The sequence below is a fragment of the Bombina bombina genome, chromosome 12, assembly GCF_027579735.1.
Source record: "Bombina bombina isolate aBomBom1 chromosome 12, aBomBom1.pri, whole genome shotgun sequence".
NCBI classification, from domain to species: domain Eukaryota; kingdom Metazoa; phylum Chordata; class Amphibia; order Anura; family Bombinatoridae; genus Bombina; species Bombina bombina.
In genome coordinates, this window is record NC_069510.1 from 5,816,769 (window position 1) to 5,834,760 (window position 17,992).

The following is a 17,992-nucleotide window of genomic DNA, read 5'->3' on the forward strand; positions in this document are numbered from 1 at the left end:
TGCCCCACTACTTAGCCCCCATCTTCTTGAGCTCTTTCAGTCAATAGATCAACAAGGCACATTTACCAAAAACCTCCTGGAGGCATCTATCACAGTTATTCCTAAGCCCGGCAAATCTACAGATCAAGTCAAACGTTACCGCCCCATATCCCTTATGAACTTAGACATTAAGTTATATGCCAAAGTCCTGGCTATGCGCCTTAATAAATATCTTCCATACCTGGTCCATACGGACCAGGTCGGCTTTATACCAGGGAGGGAGGCAAAAGACAATTCAATCCGCGTCCTCCAATCTCTACATGCAGCCAACACCAATAAAACACCAATGGTTGTGCTCTCTACAAATGCAGAGAAGGCTTTCGACAGGGTCGACTGGGACTTTCTCTGGTCGTCCCTGTCGAAATTTGGCTTTTCCAATATCTTTATTAACAGAATCAGAGCTTTGTACACCAGCCCCACAGCAACAGTCCAAGCTAATGACACAACGTCCCAAAGTTTCCAAATACATAATGGCACCCGTCAGGGTTGCCCACTTCCCCCCCTCCCCCACTTTCCCCCAGTTGAGACTCTTGCTGCCCGTATTAGGAATAATATAAATATTAAAGGATTAGAATTTGGCTCTATGCACCAAAAATGTCTTCTATACGCGGACGATATTATCTTCACTTTGCGTTCACCAATTGTCTCCGTGCCCCACCTCCTAAAAGAATTCGAGGCCTTTAAGATAGTGTCAAATTTCTCAATTAACATGGACAAATCCGTCGTCCTGCCGGTAAATCTATCCGAAGAGGAACTTGTTTACTTTTCCTAGCACACTAATTTTTTAATAGACAACTTGTTAAAATACCTCTGCATTACGATCTCCCCATCCATTCCAGCCCTCTTTGAACATAATTATGAAGCCCTTTCTAAAGAAATACACAATCTAATAACTTGCACAGGCAGAGTCATCTTTCTTGGCTTGGCCGTGTGAATGCGGTGTCAATGACCATACTCCCTAAATATTTGTACCTGTTTCAGGTCCTCCCCCTAGAACTACCTCCTAAATATCTAGACACACAGCAAAAACTAATTGAATCCTTTGTGTGGTCCCACCAAAGACCAAGAGTTGCTAAAAAGAATCTATACCTCAGCAAAGAGAGAGGGAGCCTAGGGGTCGCTAATCTAACCATATATTATAAAGCAGCTCATCTAGCCCGCGTTGTGGCTTGGAATCACTCCTCACCCTCCAAACCATGGGTCCAGTTAGAAGCTTCACTCCTATTAGAACACAATTTACCCGAGATTTGCTGGATCCCAAAGAGACATAGACCAATACAACACCAACCCAACTATTACATAACATCTACCCTGGGGGTAAGGGACAAGACCGTAAAAACTTCTTCAAACATTTCTTGTTCAGTCTCTCCTCTAACCCCTCTGCTCAATAACACTACATATATTGCACCGGATCTCATACACAGCCCACACCTAACTGTCCACCATCTCCCCTCCCCAGTATCTTGCTTCTTTCACAATGGACAATTTAGGTCACAAGCAGACCTGAACTCTGAATTTTGCCCTCCTTTCCACAAATGGTTTTCCTACTTTCAAGTAAGGCACGCCCTGTTAACCTCCCCACATAAGTCAACTCTAACAAGCCCTCTTACACCATTTGAAATACTATGCACAACCCCCTCTCTCCTAAAATCACATATCTCCCTGATTCATAAAATACTACAGAATACCTCTGCTACACTCTCACCCTTGTACATAACATATTCTTATCATCAAAAAAGTCATCCATTTCACCAGTATTAGCTGAACTTAATTACAAAATTTTAATGCGCTGGTACCTTTCCCCCGTAAGGCTTCATAACATTTTCCCGGGGGCGTCGTCCCAATGCTGGAGACACTGCGGGGAGATCGGTTCTTTCACCCACATTTTCTGGCATTGCCCTCTGCTTAAACACTACTGGCACACAATAAGTACACATATCAACCACATCCTAGACTCTAATATTAAACTAAACCCCACTGTGGTCTTACTTAATGACCTACCAAACCTCAGCTGCGAATATCGTAAGAGATTATTGCAATGCATGCTAAATTGCGCCAAGCGTTTAATTCCCAGGTTCTGGAAAAAGGTACAGGTCCCCTCTCCACAAATGTGGGTTCATGAGGTTGATAATGTTCTCTCACTAGAGAAAATACATTACAGTTTCCAAGGTAAAGCAGATACCATCTCAGACATTATATTCATATGGGAGCAGGCGGGTCCGGGGAGTCCCCCGGCACCCCCTCTTCCCCCCCAGGAAGGTACCCTCGCAAGCTAACTAACACCCTCCTCAGACACTCCCGATTTGTTCTCACCTGCAATTTCCTACCCCTCCCTACCCCTTACCCTTCTTCCCCTCCCAGTTGCTGTTCTTGTTAGTGCAGATCCATCAATTATATCAGATGGAGAACCTTCTGTTGTTTAAATGTTCATGGACTCCATTCGAATCAAAGGACTTTCTCACAGAGGATCTACCCCTACCTAAAGGGTTACGCTACCTAAGGAGCCCCTTGTTATTGTTATCAATACCATTGTTATTATTTGATGTTATACTCTTGTTTTCCATATGATTTTGTAAACTTTAAAAATCAATAAAGATTTAAAGCAAAAAAAAAAAAGGAAAGTACTAAGGTAACCACACCCTGATCACTAAAAACCAACAAAAGTCTAGAGACACAGGTGATCGAGAGTCCTGACGAGGCCCCTGCTTTCGCTCAGCATTGTGGTGCGAAACGCACGTCGACTGACACAAACAGCTAAAGTGGTTTTTAGAAGCCCGCGCCTGGCCACACCCCCTTCGAACCCGGCCACGTCCCCTCCACGGCAATTCACGTCTGACCATGCCCCCTTCACACAGACCACGCCCCCACTAACGCCCACTTCTGCCGATCAGCTAGGGACTCAAAGGCCAGGTGTGTTTGTCCTCCTGCTCTCTCTACTGCGCATGACCGCTTCGGACAAACACACTTGGCCTTTTATTATATAGGATATATATATGTATGTACACACACACTTAAAAATATACATACCATACCACACCCATAGAAAGTCTGGCACTCTTGCAAGTTCTCAGCTAAGATTTAAAGCAAGAAATGGAAGAGTTAGTTACCGCATCTGGCTTAAAGGGTCAAGCCCAGGAACCACGTCAAGGTCTCTTCCCTACAGGGTACCAATCCGCAGCCAAACAATGCATGCGCGAATAGAGCCGCAATAAATACCTTATTGCTAGCGAGCAGCAGTTAGTGTGCCACTCGGAATCTAGCCCTAAATGTTTTAAAATTATTTAAAACTTCTTGTTGGCAAAATGTTGTATTGTTTTCCAATCCTCTTAAGTATTTTTTTTATGTTCTAATAATATAGCCATTTCTTTTACATAATGTAACTATTTAGTAGTAGTTGCTTTAATAACATTGTTTTCTTTAAGCTTGTTGTAGACATTGCAAACGTATCTGGGAGCTCGCTGAGTTATTGCGTGAACAGTGGGCTGATAACGCAACTTCTGGAGGAGCTCGTTGGGGAGGATATTCTAGTGAGGTACGTTTTCTACATCTAAACAAGAAGTCACGCACAATTGTGCTGCTCGAATAAAGCCACAGATTTAAAGGGATAGTCTAGTCAAAATTAAACTTTTATGATTCAGATAGAGCAGCAATTTTATCAACAACTATCCAATTTACTTTAATCAAATTTGCTTTGTTCTTTTGATATTCTTTTTTCAAAGCTATACCTAGGTAGGTTCAAACTGATTTCTAAACTGTTGAAAACGGCTTTTATCACATTTTGACAGTTTTTTACAATTAGACAGTGCTAGTTCTTGTGTGTCATATAGATAACTGTGCTCACTCCCGTGGAGTACTTATGAGTCAGCACTGATGGGCTAAAATGCAAGCCTGTCAAAAGCACTGAGATAAGGGGGCAGTCTGCAGAGGATTTAGATACAAGGTAATGACAGAGGTAAAAAGTATATTAATATAACTGAGATAAGGGGGCAGTCTGCAGAGGCTTTAGATACAGTGTAATCACAGAGGTAAAACGTATATTAATATAACTGAGATAAGGGGCAGTCTGCAGAGGCTTAGATACAAGGTAATCACAGAGGTAAAAAGTATATTAATATAACTGAGATAAGGGGGCAGTCTGCAGAGGCTTTAGATACAGTGTAATCACAGAGGTAAAACGTATATTAATATAACTGAGATAAGGAGCAGTCTGCAGAGGCTTTAGATACAGGGTAATCACAGAGGTAAAAAGTATATTAATATAACTGAGATAAGGGGCAGTCTGCAGAGGCTTAGATACTGGGTAATCACTGAGGTAAAAATATATATTAATATAACTGAGATAAGGAGCAGTCTGCAGAGGCTTAGATACAGGGTAATCACAGATGAAAAAAGTATATTAATATAACTGAGATAAGGGGGCAGTCTGCAGAGGCTTAGATACCGGGTAATCACTGAGGTAAAAATATATTAATATAACTGAGATAAGGAGCAGTCTGCAGAGGATTAGATACAAGGTAATCACAGAGTTAAAAAGTATATTAATATAACTGAGATAAGGGAGCAGTCTGCAGAGGCTTAGATACAGGGTAATCACAGAGTTAAAAAGTATGTTAATATAACTGAGATAAGGGGCAGTCTGCAGAGGATTAGATACAAAGTAATCACAGAGGTAAAAAGTATATTAATAGCACTGAGATAAGGGGCAGTCTGCAGAGGCTTAGATACACGGTAATCACAGAGTTAAAAAGTATATTAATATAACTGAGATAAGGGGCAGTCTGCAGAGGGTTAGATACAAGGTAATCACAAAGGTAAAAAGTATATGAATATAACTGAGATAAGGAGCAGTCTGCAGAGGCTTAGATACAAGGTAATCACAGAGGTAAAAAGTATATTAATATAACTGAGATAAGGGGCAGTCTGCAGAGGCTTAGATACAAGGTAATCACAGAGGTAAAAAGTATATTAATATAACTGAGAAAAGGGGGCAGTCTGCAGAGGCTTAGATACAAGGTAATCACAGAGGTAAAAAGTATATTAATATAACTGAGATAAGGGGCAGTCTGCAGAGGCTTAGATACAAGGTAATCACAGAGGTAAAAAGTATATTAATATAACTGAGATAAGGGGCAGTCTGCAGAGGCTTAGATACAAGGTAATCACAGAGGTAAAAAGTATATTAATATAACTGAGATAAGGGGCAGTCTGCAGAGGCTTAGATACAAGGTAATCACAGAGGTAAAAAGTATATTAATATAACTGAGATAAGGGGCAGTCTGCAGAGGCTTAGATACAAGGTAATCAGAGGTAAAAAGTATATTAATATAACAATGTAAAATAAGCGATAATTGTCCAGAGAAATGCACAAGACAGAGTAATGAATAACATTAAACAGGGGTTTAAGGGAGCTATTAAGGGAGTCGTTACTGAAGCAACATGCAGCGTGTGGGAGGGCTGATGACAGATGGTGTGGAAATCCTGACAGATGGTGTGGTTGCAGCCTGGCTTCTCAGCGTCTTCTCAGCATCTCCTCTCCAAACACACGCTGCTCGCCTCCTAAGCTCCTCCCCCTGGAACCGGTCTGTGTCAAATTCCTTTGTCAGCTCTCATGGGGTATTAGAAAAAGTGCAATATGATGGAGTCCCTGTACTCCACGGATACAATAATAAAGAAGTATAGAATCCAGTGCCCCTTTAGGGAAAAATAGTGCTGATAACCAAAGCGGTTTAAAAACGAAAAAATCTTTATTAGTAATCCAATAACAAATTTGTGACTTACCTCATAGAGTGTACCCTGTGCTCTCGGCAATACGTGGGTAGAACCACAAGGGAAATGGGTACCCGAATTAAAGAACACCTCTCTTATATCTGTCATGATAGAGTGGTGTCGGCACTCCATAATGGTAATGTTCAATCCTTCAGGTGGCAGGCGATCGAACAGATATTGAGACCCCCTTGTGGTGGAGACAAATTCCAGATATTGTCTAGGCAAGAAATATACTGGATTCATAAACTCGGTAGCCTGCTACCTGTAGGGTTCAACTCGGAATTTGATATAATAAATTACTGTCACCACTAACCATTTGGATAATTCCATATGCAGTCCCTATTGTTTAGGTTTGGTCTTTCTTTTGAAATTGGGCTGATCCAGAGGTATATCAACAAATCAGGGGATATTGTAAATAGAGTCATAGTAGGGTTTAAGGTTTATTACTTTGCTGCTATGACTTTTTTTTCTTTTCCCTTCTTTTTTCTTTTTTCCATCATTTTTTCAGGCACTAGTAAAGAATAGATTCATTTGGATGTAATGTTAATACGTAAGTTCAGATTTCAGTTGCATTTTTGTATTATGCGCTTCTTTGTCTGTTGTGCTTGGCAGATCTAAATTACCGATATGTGTTCTGCATACCAGGGTACATATACACAAATCGCTAGCTTAGAATATACCCATAACTATAAACTACGATGTGTTTATTATACCCGGGTATGCATAAATAAGTGAATGGGCATCACACAGGAAACCCTGTTAAATGTGTTCTAGTTTAGATGTACAAGCTGCCTACAATAGTTACTCTTTTTTTGAACAATGATATATACTGTTCATCAAATTCGTTTAATTTTGTATAGCACTTGGTTCCTTTTTTAAGAACTATAGGTCTCTACTAGGCTCCCTGTTCATATTTCTATTGTGATCTTATATATATGTTTTGTATTTCTGTCTGGTTTGATATATACAGATATATTTTTGCATGATCACACATTTTGATATCTTTTCTGTATTCAGAATAGTTGTATATAAATGGTTAAATTGGTGTGGTCAAGTTCCTCCAATGAGGGGAGCTTGAGTCTTTTAAATACCGTGCACCTGTTGCACTGTTTTAGTTTATGACTACGGTCTGAGTGACCGAAACCGGTCAAACTTTTCTCACCATATTTACCCCCAAGAGTCCTTGACGTTTTTATTGGATTACTAATAAAGATTTTTTCGTTTTTAAACCGCTTTGGTTATCAGCACTATTTTTCCCTAAAGGGGTACTGGATTCTATACTTCTTTATTATAAAATAACAATGCTCGCTGTGCAAAACTGGGGAATGGGTAATAAAGGGATTATCTATCTTTTTAAACCATATACATTCTGGACTAGGCTGTCCCATTAAAGGGATATGGACGTCATGATTCAGACGGGCGTAAAATGTTAAAACCTTTCTGGGTATCCGTGGTAGAAACTTAGCTCTCTTGCACTCGGTATCTCTTTTCAGGATAGTTCTTGTACATATGAGCTGCACGTTGTTTTACACATATTAGCTCAGGAATGTGCATGCATCTTGTGCACTGTATGTATAATATGGTTACATTGTTACAAACATTGTTCTTATACAGGGAGTGCAGAATTATTAGGCAAGTTGTATTTTTGAGGATTAATTTTATTATTGAACAACAACCATGTTCTCAATGAACCCAAAAAACTCATTAATATCAAAGCTGAATAGTTTTGGAAGTAGTTTTTAGTTTGTTTTTAGTTATAGCTATTTTAGGGGGATATCTGTGTGTGCAGGTGACTATTACTGTGCATAATTATTAGGCAACTTAACAAAAAACAAATATTTACCCATTTCAATTATTTATTTTTACCAGTGAAACCAATATAACATCTCAACATTCACAAATATACATTTCTGACATTCAAAAACAAAACAAAAACAAATCAGTGACCAATATAGCCACCTTTCTTTGCAAGGACACTCAAAAGCCTGCCATCCATGGATTCTGTCAGTGTTTTGATCTGTTCATCATCAACATTGCGTGCAGCAGCAACCACAGCCTCCCAGACACTGTTCAGAGAGGTGTACTGTTTTCCCTCCTTGTAAATCTCACATTTGATGATGGACCACAGGTTCTCAATGGGGTTCAGATCAGGTGAACAAGGAGGCCATGTCATTAGATTTTCTTCTTTTATACCCTTTCTTGCCAGCCACGCTGTGGAGTACTTGGACGCGTGTGATGGAGCATTGTCCTGCATGAAAATCATGTTTTTCTTGAAGGATGCAGACTTCTTCCTGTACCACTGCTTGAAGAAGGTGTCTTCCAGAAACTGGCAGTAGGACTGGGAGTTGAGCTTGACTCCATCCTCAACCCGAAAAGGCCCCACAAGCTCATCTTTGATGATACCAGCCCAAACCAGTACTCCACCTCCACCTTGCTGGCGTCTGAGTCGGACTGGAGCTCTCTGCCCTTTACCAATCCAGCCACGGGCCCATCCATCTGGCCCATCAAGACTCACTCTCATTTCATCAGTCCATAAAACCTTAGAAAAATCAGTCTTGAGATATTTCTTGGCCCAGTCTTGACGTTTCAGCTTGTGCGTCTTGTTCAGTGGTGGTCGTCTTTCAGCCTTTCTTACCTTGGCCATGTCTCTGAGTATTGCACACCTTGTGCTTTTGGGCACTCCAGTGATGTTGCAGCTCTGAGATATGGCCAAACTGGTGGCAAGTGGCATCTTGGCAGCTGCACGCTTGACTTTTCTCAGTTCATGGGCAGTTATTTTGCGCCTTGGTTTTTCCACACGCTTCTTGCGACCCTGTTGACTATTTTGAATGAAACGCTTGATTGTTCGATGATCACGCTTCAGAAGCTTTGCAATTTTAAGAGTGCTGCATCCCTCTGCAAGATATCTCACTATTTTTGACTTTTCTGAGCCTGTCAAGTCCTTCTTTTGACCCATTTTGCCAAAGGAAAGGAAGTTGCCTAATAATTATGCACACCTGATATAGGGTGTTGTCATTAGACCACACCCCTTCTCATTACAGAGATGCACATCACCTAATATGCTTAATTGGTAGTAGGCTTTCGAGCCTATACAGCTTGAAGTAAGACAACATGCATAAAGAGGATGATGTGGTCAAAATACTCATTTGCCTAATAATTCTGCACTTCCTGTATAGTGCATGAGACACGTGCACACTCTTGAGCCTACCTCAGTAGTCTTTTAGAGAAAGATGCCGAATTATCAAGACGTCAACTATGCTGCATTCAACGGTACTAATACGCTCGCCTAAAGCCGCGGACCTGAATACGCTTTCCATATTTATAAAAAAAACTGTCAAAAAGCCGCGCACCAAGTACGGGGCAATGAGCAGCGGACTGTTAACTAACAGTCATCGATCTCACTGCTATTCAGCTTTTTCCCAACTTTATTTATACCCTGTCACTAAACACCGCCACTATGCTAAACTGTTTAACCCCCCATCCCGCCGCTCCCAGACCCCGCCGCAACTCTAATAAAGTTATTAACCCCTATCCCCCCGCTCCCCGACCCCTCCCTAACTAAATACATGTATTAACCCCTAAACCCCTGGCCTCCCACATCGCCATAAACTAAATTAAGCTATTAACCTCTAAACCCAACAACCCTCTAACTTTACATTAAATATTAACTCATCCCATCTTATAATAAATTTAAACTTACCTTTAGAATTAAAATAAACTATATTAAACTATTAATTAACCGACCCTAACTGTTATACTAAAATTACATTAAACTATATTAACCCCTTAATGACAACTGACGTACCAGGTACGTCATGCATTAACAAGCAGTTAATGACAATGGACGTACCTGGTACGTCAGTTGTCAGAGTGCTGGAAGCGATCACAAATGCTTCCAGCAGCTCTGAGGGTATTGCAGTGATGCCTTGATATGGAGGCATCCTGCAATACCACTTTACAAGCCTCCGATGGAGAGAGAGCCACTCTGTGGCCCTCTCTGCACCAGTAGCGATAGTGCCAGTGTCTGCCGGGTGCGCGTGCACGGTGCGCGTGCACGATGCGTGAGTGTGCACGTGAGCGTGCATGTGCGTGTGCACGGGGCGCGCGTGTGCACATGCACCCATTAGCCACACTGACACCAATGAATGAGGGCAGAAAGGGGGAAAAAAAGGGATTTTTTTTTAAAAAAAAAATATAAAAGGATCTGGGAGGGGATGGGGGTGGGGGTATTGTGGGGGGCTGCTACACTACAGAAATAGTTTTTAAGTAAAAAATAAAATAAAAATACTTTTTGGGGGGTTTTTGGGGCCAAACTGGGTACTGGCAGACAGCTGCCAGTACCCAAGATGGCGGTAATTAGGTAGGGGAGAGGGTTAGAGAGCTGGAGGGGGGATCAGGGAGGTTGGGGCTAAGGCAGGGGTCCATCACAGCTAAAATACTTTATTATTTTTATTTAAAAAAAAAAAAAAAAAACCTCTTTTATTTAGTACTGGCAGACTTTCTGCCAGTACTTAAGATGGCGGGAACAATTGTGGGGTGGGGGAGGGAAGAGAGCTGTTTGGGAGGGATCAGGGCGTGGGATGTGTCAGGTGGGAGGCTGATCTCTAAAATTAACCCTGCAAGCTCCCTACAAGCTACCTAATTTAACCCCTTCACTGCTGGGCATAATTAACGTGTGGTGCGCAGCAGCATTTAGCGGCCTTCTAATTACCAAAAAGCAACGCCAAAGCCATATAAGTCTGCTATTTCTGAACAAAGGGGATCCCAGAGAAGCTTTTACAACAATTTCTGCCATAATTGCACAAGCTGTTTGTAAATAATTTCAGTGAGAAACCTAAAATTGTGAAAAATGTTAAGTTTTTTTTTTTATTTGCTCGCATTTGGCGGTGAAATGGTGGCATAAAATATACCAAAATGGGCCTAGATCAATACTTGGGGTTGTCTACTACACTACACTAAAGCTAAAATTAACCCTACAAGCTCCCTACAAGCTCCCTAATTAACCCCTTCACTCCTGGGCATAAAACACGTGTGGTGCGCAGGGGCATTTAGCGGCCTTCTAATTACCAAAAAGCAACCCCAAAGCCATATAAGTCTGCTATTTCTGAAAAAAGGGGATCCCAGAGAAGCATTTACAACCATTTGTGCCATAATTGCAGAAGCTGTTTGTAAATAATTTCAGTGGGAAACCTAAAGTTTGTGACAAATTTTGTGAAAAAGTGAACTTTTTTTTTTTTTGATCGCATTTGGCGGTGAAATGGTGGCATGAAATATACCAAAATGGGCCTAGATCAATACTTTGGGTTGTCTTCTAAAAAAAAATATATACATGTCAAGGGATATTCAGGTATTCCTGACAGATATCAGGGTTCCAATGTAACTAGCGCTAATTTTGAAAAAAAGTGGTTTGGAAATAGCGAAGTGCTACTTGTATTTATTGCCCCATAAATTGCAAAAAAAGCAAAGAACATGTAAACATTGGGTATTTCTAAACTCAGGACAAAATTTAGAAACTATTTAGCATGGGTGTTTTTTGGTGATTGTAGATGTGTAACAGATTTTGGGGGTCAAAGTTAGAAAAAGTGTTTTTTTTCCATTTTTTCCTCATATTTTATTATTTTTTTTTTAGTAAATTATAAGACATGATAAAAATAATGGTATTTTTAGAAAGTCCATTTAATGACGAGAAAAACGGCATATAATATGTGTGGGTACAGTAAATGAGTAAGAGGGAAATTACAGCTAAACACAAACACTGCAGAAATGTAAAAATAGCCATTGTCATTAAGGGTAAGAAAATTGAAAAATGGTCCGGTCATTAAGGGGTTAAACTACTAATTAACCTACCCTAACTATTACACTACAATTACATTAAACTATATTAAACTAATAATTAACCTATCCTAACTATTATACTAAAATTACATTAAACTAACAATTAAATTAACTATATTACATATTTAAAAACCTAACCCTACTCAAGTTATTTAAATCTACTATAAAAAATTACTGTTACAAAAAATAACAACTAAGTTACACAAAATAAAAAATAAATGATCAAATATTTAAGCTAATTCTACCTAATCTAATAGCCCTATCAAAATAAAAAAGCCCCCCCAAAATAAAAAAGCCCTAGCCTACAATAAACTACCAATGGCCCTTAAAAGGGCCTTTCGCGGGGCATTGCCCCAAAGAAATCATCTCTTTTACCTGTAAAATAAAATACAAACAACCCCCCCAACAGTAAAACCCACCACCCATACAACCAAACCCCCCCCCCCAAATAAAAACCTATCTAAAAAAACCTAAGCTCCCCATTGCCCTGAAAAGGTCATTTGTATGGGCATTGCCCTTAAAAGGGCATTTAGCTCTTTTTCAGCCCAAAGTCCCTAACCTAAAATTAAAACCCACCCAATAAACCCTTAAAAGAAACATAACACTAACCCCGGAAGATCCACTTAGTTTTTGAAGACCGGACATCCATCCTTATCCATGCGGGCCGAAGTCCTCCTCGAAGCCGGCAGAAGTCTTCATCCAGACGGCATCTTCTATCTTCATCCATCCGGTGCGGAGCATCCTCTTCTTCCAATGTCTGTAGTAGAATTAAGTTACCCTTTAAATGACGTCATCCAAGATGGCGTCCCTTACATTCCGATTGGCTGATAGAAATCAGCCAATCGGAATTAAAGGGGAAAAAATCCTATTGGCTGTTGCAATCAGTCAATAGGATTGAGCTTGCATTCTATTGGCTATTCCAATCAGCCAATAGAATGCAAGCTCAATCCTGTTGGCTGATTGGATCAGCCAATAGGATGAAAGCTCAAGCCTATTGGCTGATTGCAACAGCCAATATGATTTTTTTTTTTTCCCCTTGGCTGATAGAATTCTTTTTTTTTTTTAAGGATTTATTTATTACAAAGACAAAGAGATATACTGCAATTTCCATGATACAATATAGAAACCAGTATCACAGTAGAAAAAAAGACATACTTAATACAGAAAACCCCCCCCCAAAAAAAGTGTTTGCAAATGTGACACACAAGGAGTAAAATACTTAGACAAATAATTAATTAATTGATTAAATAAATTGAATAAAGTGCCCGTACAACAGTGTAAATCAAACAAAAGCTTTAAAACCGGGCAAATACGTGGCATTAGTAAGTGCAAACAATACACGCTTAATTCCTGTCCATGATGTAGTTCTTATATCTTTGTTATTTTTCTTCTTTAACCCCCGACCCCCCCCTTGGACAACCGTCCCAATCAGACAGCAGGCAACAAAACAAACCAACAAACAAACAAACAAAAAAAAAAAAAATCCCCACTCTCCCCTCTCCCCACTCTCCTCCAACAGGTTCTCAATCATTAGCCTCCGCCCATTCGCCAGGGAAATGGCCAGCCAAAATGTTCAACTGGACAAGTTCCAAATTTCTAAAAGGCTTAATAAGTTTTTTTTGCTGTGGTAAGGGTAGAGATCTTACAAAGATCTCCCATTTTTTAAAAAAGGCCATTAAATATTTCTCTTGCTGGTATGGTACATTGAACTGCTCAGTTATAAATTGACTACACAGGGCTGTTTTAAATTGCGCCATTGAAGGTGCAACTGATGCTTTCCATGATTTGAAGAGTAGATTACGTGTCGTTAATATTATAGTATTTATCAGACTGTAGTTGTTAATTCTACCCTGATATTTTACCAAAAAAAAAACCTCAATTGAGGTTATTTTATGGTCCAGTTTAAGCACTGCCGTCATCCAAAATGTGATTCTTCCCCAATATTGGCTTACTTTAGGGCAGCTCCATAGACAATGGAATAGATCCGCCCCTGTAGATGAGCATCTGGGGCAGTTAACTCTTGTTTTATACCATTTTGATAAAATCTCCGGGGTGAGATATCTCTGTAGCCCAACTTTTATCTGTGCTTCCCTCCATGATGTCGGGACCCAGCTTTGTTGAATTATTTTGTAGCTACCCACAATAGTCTGCTTGGTTATGTCCGGGAATAGCTTGCTCCACTTAACAACCATCTCGCTTACTTGCTGTGAAGACACTTTCTGATTTAAAAATAGGTACAAAGGAGAAACTGCATATCTACCTGCCGCATAAGCGGAGATCAGGGCCTGTAGTGCACCCATAGACCAGTTGTTCCCATACTTCATACAAAGCTCCTGTAGAAAGTGTCTAATTTGAAGATAGGCGTAAAACTCACGCGCACCTAGATCGAATCTTATTGCTATTTCTTGAAATAATAAAGTGTGGCCCCTTATATCTCGTATTTGCCACACCGTTTGGAGACCTTTATGCTCCCAATCCTTAAATATCTGGTTAGAAATACCGGGGCTGAAATCAGGGTTACCAACTATAGGCAAATACTGCGAGACATAAGGTGAATTGCCTGCTTCGGCACATAATTTCTGCCAAGCCCCTATGACGTTCTTAAAAGTGCCTAGGTAGAATATGTTAGATGGAATTGAAGTGAATGGGCAGTGAAGCAAAGCCTTTAACTGAAAGGGGGCCACAATCTTAGATTCCCATTTAAATGATGATATTTGTTCCTTCTCCGTTATCCAGTGCAAATCTGGCGATAATAACACAATTATAAGTCATAATATTAGGCAACGCCAAACCGGCTGAAATCTTAGAATTCATTAGCCTATGGACGGCAATCCGCGGTCTCTTCCCGTTCCACAAAAACTTGGAACAAGCCTTATTGTATATAGTGATGTCTTTCTTGTGCAAAAACCATGGAATATTTTGCAGGATATAAAGAAGCTTTGGAAAGATAACTGATTTAATTAGGGTCACCCTGGCGGAAAGGGATATCGGGACCATAGCCCATTCCTCAAGCTTTTTCTTACAAGACACTATTGCAATCCTATGATTTGAGCTGTACCAATCCCCCGAGTTGTTAGATAAACGCAAGCCTAAATAAGTAATTTGCGAGACTTCTTGAAAAGGATGTATAATGTCCAGTGCAGGATTCTTATATAGCCACATTAATTCTGATTTAGCCATATTAATTTTAAACCCAGAGATTTCTCCAAACTCTTGCATAATAATACGTAAGGTAGGCAAAGCGACCTCAAGATTCGACAGAAATAGGAGATCATCCGCGTAGAGTAAGAGGACCAACTTCTCACCTGCCAGGAAGATCCCTTCCAATTCTTGCCGTAATCTAATAGCCAATGGTTCAACACTAAGGTTGAACAGATAAGGAGAAAGTGGACAGCCCTGTCTAGTCCCTCTAAATAAATCAAAACGTTGAGTAGCGGTATTATTAATAATCACCGCGGAAGAAGGCACACTATAAATTAAATGTATAAAATTACTAAAGGATCCCGAGAAACCAAATCGCTCCAGAGTAGTAAATAGATGGTCCCAGCTGACCCTATCGAAGGCTTTTTCTGCATCAACCGTTAGAATAGCCTTGTCTATGCTCTCATGGAATTCCCTAGCCTTCTTCCTGTTCCAAAAGAATTCAATCAGAATTAGTAATTTCCTCATATTCCTAACTGGATTACGCCCAGGCATAAAGCCAGATTGATTCTCATGAACTAGATCCCCCATATGGGGTTTCAAACGTGCCGATACAATGGCCGCCAGCAGCTTATAATCGGTATTTAAGACCAAGATAGGCCTGAATGAACTTGGTTCCTCGGGATCCTTGCCCTTTTTTAGAATTAATGAAATATTTGCCGCAGTAAAAGAGGTGGAGCACGTCGTATTTTCAGAAAAATAAAAATTAAATAGTCTGATTAATATAGGCATCATCTGACTCTGTAAAATTCTATAATACTCGATAGGGAGAGCATCTGGACCAGCGTCTTTATTAGGTTTCGCATTCTTAATTGCCCATATTATTTCCTCCTCTGTAATAGGCGCATTAATGGTCTCTATGGCTTCCCTAGATAGACGTGGTACTTTAATCTTTTCCCAAAATACTTCTTTTTTGTCAGGTTTAATAGGTTCTTGCCTATATAGATCTTGGAAAAATTAAAAAAAAAACTTTTTCTATATCAGCGTGGTTAGTATATCTCCTAGTACCTTGCTTAATAGAAGCTATAACATGTCTGGTCGAGGATTTAACTAGCCTGGCTAGGAATTTGGCCGATCTACCTATAAAGCCCCCGTATCTTGCTTTCAGTTTAAGTTCTTCCTGTGCACTAGTCTGTTTCATATGCATGTCCCTCAGTGTCTTAGCTGTAGTGTAGGCTTCCCAATGTTCTCTGGTGTGATTATGAATATAAGCTCGGTATGCATTCTTAACACGATTAGCTAGTTGCCTAGATACTAAATTACAGTTTTTGTTCCAATAACGTGAAAATGATTTGATCTCTCCCCGTAGGACGGCCTTAGAGGCCTCCCAAAATGTCTCAATTTTGTCTGTATAATTCGCGTTATTATTACAATATTCTGCCCACTTTAGTCGTAGATGGTTCTGAAATTTGACGTTATTGGACAAATGTCTGGGAAAGTAAATATAATTCTTACCGAAATAATTCTGACCGTTATCAATACTCAGGGCAGTAACTGCATGGTCGGAGATAGCTATGTCATCTATCCTTGTGTCCCATTTCCGAGCAAGTAGTGACTCTGATACTAAAAAATAGTCAAGCCGTGAGAAGGAACGTTGAACGTGTGAAACACAGGTATAGGCACGGACATCTGGATTTTGTACACGCCACACATCTACCACACCCAACTGGGAGCATAGTTTCTGAAAGATCTGTGCTTTCCTACCTCTACTTTCTAAGGTCTTTTTCTTCGAGCTGTCAAGGATAGGATCAGCTAATAAATTGAAATCTCCCGCAATGATTACGTTTAGGCCGATAAATCTATGAAGTTTCACTGTAATGGCTGACCAGAATTTATGGTCAATTTGGTTGGGTCCATATACATTACAAAGTATATATCTGATATTCCTAATTTCTACTTCCAATATTAGAAATCTGCTCTCTGGGTCGGATTCAATATTAGTTATTTGATATTCTAGATTCCGGTTTAATAAAATTGCGACCCCCCGCTTCCTTGAGGTGAATGGGGCTGCCACCACTTCCCCCACCCACTTACATTTAAGTTTGTGTACTTCAATAGCGTTTAGATGTAGTTCTTGTAAAAGAACTATATCTGGATTGAATTTCCCCAAATATTTTATAATAGCTTTTCTTTTAATTGGTGAATTAATTCCGCCTATATTCCACGATAATAACTTGAGATTAGTGATATTACTCATCTAAGAACCAAGCGGGCTTATTATGGTAAACCATATTGGTACCATATTTTATATAGATTACCTAGCCCCACTCTAATAAAGGCAATGACCTGAAGGAGAGGGAAGAAGTCGGAGAGAGAAGAGGGGGAGAAGGAAGAAGAAAGAGAAAAAAAAAAACCACATACACCCCCCCACAAATCCCCGCCCCACCCATGAACACCATTACTGCAAATAACTTGTTTCGCAGTTTGAACGCCATATTTATCCATAACAATTTCTCTGTTATGACAAAATATTCTACTTCTGTCTGTACCTATACCTGTTAAAATTAGTTACCTATTCATGGAACCCCTGCGTCCCTGCAAAAAGTCTCCGCCTCCATGACATTATTAAGTGTGTGTGTTACGCCATCTTTCAGGACTATTAGCTTTGCCGGATAAATCAGCTTAATATTGTAACTCTCTTTCTGCAGTCTCCCATAAAAGAAAGACATATCCCTTCTCTTAGTTAAAGTTTCTGAAGAGAAATCTTGAAACATAAGTAATTTATGAGAACCTAGAGAAAGAGGGCAAGATTTCCTAAAATGTTTAAGGTATAGTAATTTATCCTGAAAGTTTACGAATTTGAAGATAACAGGCCTAGGTCTTGAGCCCTCAGTATGATCACGTCGTTGCCCTATCCTATGTACCCTTTCAATCTGAAAGGGAGCAGCAGGAACCGGGATCTGCAGGGCCTGTGGTAGTGTGGTGGTGACAAAATGCATTAAGTCTGAAAACTCAGAGGATTCAGGGAGTCCAATCACTTTGAGATTATTACGTCTCGATCGGTCCTCAAGATCCTCGATCTTGGCTTGCAATGAAGTGATAGTTTTACTATGCATTTCAATTATAGGATCTGCTACATTGAGTCTGTCTTCAAGATCTGAAATCCTATTCTCTATTTCATCTAATCTTGATGAAAACTCTCTAACCTCTA

General features: G+C 40.0%; 1 protein-coding gene across 1 annotated transcript in view; it reads left to right on the top strand.

Annotated features, from left to right (window-relative positions):
* PSMD5 (proteasome 26S subunit, non-ATPase 5) overlaps positions 1-17,992 on the top strand; it is a 95,345-nt gene that overhangs the window by 44,465 nt on the left and 32,888 nt on the right. Inside the window, exon 5 of the mRNA XM_053696233.1 lies at positions 3,462-3,571. Within this exon, the coding sequence (XP_053552208.1) occupies positions 3,462-3,571 (110 nt within the window). The remainder of the gene's footprint in view (positions 1-3,461; positions 3,572-17,992) is intronic.